Below are 3,839 nucleotides of genomic sequence, written 5' to 3'. Positions count from 1 at the left end.
CTAACTCACAGATCGGACCCCCCCAAGCTTCTTTGAGGTATTCTCCCCCATTCCCTCCAATTTTTTTTTGTTTTCCCCTCTTTGGTTGGATGCATTATTCAACACTAGGTGATGTTAGATGAGTAGATGGTTTCTTATTTTTAGAAAATTTTGTGTAGTTGATAGATGATTAGGTATGCAATAGATGATGTGTAGTTGAACATGTAGGTAAAATCAATTCGGTTTTGTGTATATGTTGTCCATAGGATTTTTTTTTTTGAATTAAGAGGGGTGATGAATATATGATTTGTGTATGTAAAATAGACTTTGGCATACTATATTTGGTTTGATAGATGATGTGTGTATGTGTAGATAATCCTATTGTTGGCATACTATTGTTGGCAAAAAAAATTATGCAAAAGAGATGATGAAATTTTCTTATTGTGTGTGACATGATTTGTTCAATAGAATGGCGGATGATGATAATGAAATATATTTGATGGTGAAATTTGGTACTCTAGATGATATGTTTGCATATGTAGAAGAAAGAAATGATGTGGTTATGTTTGAGAAGAATGGTGTTTTCATATGGAATAAACTTGGAGAAGAAAATTGTTTGATATTGTTCATGTATTCATAGATGTTTGTGAAATTTTTTTGTAGGATGGCGGATGGTGATGGACCTTGGTATGACGGATTAATCGATGAGTGGGATAAGGAGCATCGTGCTCGTGCCATTGAAAATGGACAGGTAAGAAGCAAGACTGGGTTAATTTTCGTTGTTTCTCATTTGTGTTCTTGTATTGATTATTAAAACATCACTTTATTTGCAGGTTGTAGTTGCTATGCGCATGAGGGGTCATTCCGCTGATGACTTTGATTACGACCCGCGGTATGAGCCTTACATTCGGAGATTGGGTCTTCTCCCATTCGTGTTGCAGTTTAAGCGACGCGCTCCGCCGGTGAACCACGCGGCGCTGACCGCACTTGTGGATCGTTGGAGGCCGGAGACTCACTCCTTCCACCTTCCATGTGGGGAGATGACGATGACCCTACAGGACATGGCTATGATAAGCGGCCTTCCTATCAATGGACAAGCTGTTACCGGTCGTGTCAGCGTGGGTAATTGGCGAGAACGGACTGCCGATTTAATTGGCGTTCAGCCCGAGGGCCCTCAGGAAGGCAAGGCCGATACAGCGAAAGTGAGGCATTCTTGGCTAAAACTGGTCAGAGGAAACACCAACCCGTGCCCTCAGGATGCCAATGACGTGGTTGTGCAGCAGTACGCGCGGGCCTATCTTTGGTATGTACTAACCAAGATAGTCTTCTCAGATGCAACCGGGAACTCAGCCCTCTGGATGTTCTTGGAGCCACTTAATAACTGGGATACCCAGTATAGCTGGGGTTCGGCCGCACTAGCATACTTGTATCGTCAGGTAAGAGATATTTGCAACCAATTATTTTGCATTTGTCATGCGCCTCCATATCTAACATGTTTGTTTGATTGCATCTTGACTTGGCGTGTCGGAGGAAGGGAGGTACATCCTCATTGTCTGGGTTTGTTTGGAGCCTATCCGTGTGGATGTGGGAGCGGATCCCGGTTGGACGGCCCGATTTGAAGAACCCCCTCATGGCAAACCCACGGGGTAATCATGACGGGTTGCATGATGATGATCCATATCGGCGCCCTACGCTTGCTTACTATTGGGAACAAGTGACAGTGTACACAGGAAGCTCGCATGTGCGATACAAGTGCTATATGAACGAGCTGGACACCTTGACTGCTGAGCAGGTTATGAGAAGTTCGATGAGATAAAATTTAGTCAAGAATGAAACTTATGTATGTAGCTAACAATGTATCTCTTTGTTTTGCAGGTACATTGGTTGCCTTATGTGGAAGATCGTGACTTTGATCTTAATGAGATGTGCACGCGTGATAGCCATCTTTGGCGGGCGAGGTGCCCAATGATATGCTTCTTCGCAGTTGAGTGGCACTTTGTAGACCGTGTGGCAAGACAATTTGGAAAAAGACAAGGTATTCCAATTGAGGAGAGCAAGGAGGAAATGCTATCTCTGCATCGGTAAGCAAGCATGCCTTGAGTATGTAGTAGAGCATTGAATAAGTCAGTGTTTGCTAATGCTTTGTCCCATGCATCATTTGTAGGTTCGATCGAAGGAACAATCAGGATATATCGGATTGGGCAAACAAACACCGTGCGTGGATAGAAATTTGGAATCAAAGAGACACGTTAGTGCAATCAGAGAATAGACCTCACAATCAGTCAGCATATCAGAAGTATCAAGTGTGGTATGCGGATCGTTACCGGTTAAAGCTGAAGCCAGGTTGGACTCACGAGGAGTGGTCGGAGTTGGTGTCTGAAGACCCGGAGACTGCAGAAGGTTATCATACCTTCAACACGGCTGTGAGAGACACCAGAGGGGCTCATGTTGACTACGCACCGATGCATGACGAAATGGTAGTCTGTTTGACCTATTCTAACATACTTGCATCATGTTGTCTTCTTTCAAATACATAAGTTTGGTGTGTTCATGAATTGCAGGGCAGAGAGTTGCTTCTGTGCGTCAACGATGCCAATGTTGCACTGAGTCATCCACCTGGTGGTGCATTATCTGAGAGGACTCTTAGGAGCACGATGGAGGTTAGTCGCAATATATTATAAAAGTTTTTTTCGCGGATTAGTTATTTGGATCTCATATCATAGCATCTTTTGTGTTGTCGCAGAAGTTCAAGAAGCGGTTCCATAAGATGGCAGCTATGCTTTCTTGCCATGGTGCTAAGTCCAGTGACGTGTATGCACCAGGTAGCCGCGCCGCCAGAGCTAATAAACGGCGTTATGTCCAGAACAAAGAGGACATAGAGGAGGAGGTCAATGAAGAGGAGCCAGCACATCAAGAGGAGCCAACACATCATGATGAGCATGAGTATGATGCAACACATCAAGAGGATCATGAGTATGATGTTGATGCTCCACAACCATCACAGGTTACACAACCGACACAAGGCAATGCCCGCTCTAGAAAAGGCAAAGCCATAGCTAAGACACCGGGCAAGAAAGGTAGAAAGAAGACATGGAACACTCAATTCCATAGTCCGGAGTATCCTCATCAATTTATGCCTGCGGGAATGCAAAGATATAAGTCCAACATTGATGCAGAGGCGGAGGAGGCTAGCGAAGAGGAGGAGCATGAGGCTAGCGAAGAGGAGGAGCATACACTTGCAGATATCGTGAAGAGAGGAAGGAAGAAGTGAGCTTGTTGTAGTTTGTTTCAATGAGCTTGTTCTAGTTTGTTTCGACGAACCTGGTGTAGTCTCTTTCCATGAACTTGTTGTCGTTTCTTTCCATGAACTTGTTGCCGTTCGAATTAAGTTGTACCGGATTCGTGAAGTTGCTATGAATGTTTGACATGAATGAATGATGTGATTTATGGTAATTGTTGTTTCCTATGATTTAGTCATTTAAATGAATGTTTATATGAATGTTTGACATGAATGATGAAATCTGTATTTAGTCATTTATATGCACAGGGAGCCAAACGCCAGGATCCTTGGCGTCTGGCTGTATGTCAGGGGACCAGACGCCAGGGTCCTTGGCGTCTGGATGTATGTTAGGGGACCAAACGCCAGGGTCCTTGGCGTCTGGCAGTCTACTGACACCAGAAACAGGGTAAAGTAGGGGAGCCAGACGCCAGGGTCCTTGGCGTCTGGTCCTGGTGCAGACAATACTTGCTTTTTCACTTGTAGTTTTGTCTTTTCACTTGTAGTTTCGAATAACATACATACATAAGCATTGCATAGTCTTTTCATAACACTGTAGTTGACAAATGACAAACATAGTTCA

At 44.0% G+C, this 3,839-nt stretch overlaps 1 protein-coding gene across 1 annotated transcript; it reads left to right on the top strand.

Moving 5' to 3' along the window:
• The first annotated feature begins 588 nt into the window (after window positions 1-588).
• LOC123129650 (serine/threonine-protein phosphatase 7 long form homolog) lies at window positions 589-3,250 on the top strand. Its single transcript, XM_044549728.1, has 7 exons — window positions 589-730; window positions 813-1,282; window positions 1,510-1,771; window positions 1,855-2,060; window positions 2,144-2,456; window positions 2,541-2,639; window positions 2,723-3,250. Exons 1-7 carry the CDS (start codon window positions 620-622, stop codon window positions 3,248-3,250), a joined length of 1,989 nt encoding a protein of 662 aa, XP_044405663.1. The 5' UTR covers window positions 589-619.
• The last annotated feature ends 589 nt before the right edge of the window (window positions 3,251-3,839 follow it).

Source organism: Triticum aestivum, chromosome 6A (genome assembly GCF_018294505.1).
Source record: "Triticum aestivum cultivar Chinese Spring chromosome 6A, IWGSC CS RefSeq v2.1, whole genome shotgun sequence".
In the NCBI taxonomy this organism is placed as follows: Eukaryota; Viridiplantae; Streptophyta; class Magnoliopsida; order Poales; family Poaceae; genus Triticum; species Triticum aestivum.
This window is presented reverse-complemented; position numbering and strand designations above follow the sequence as displayed.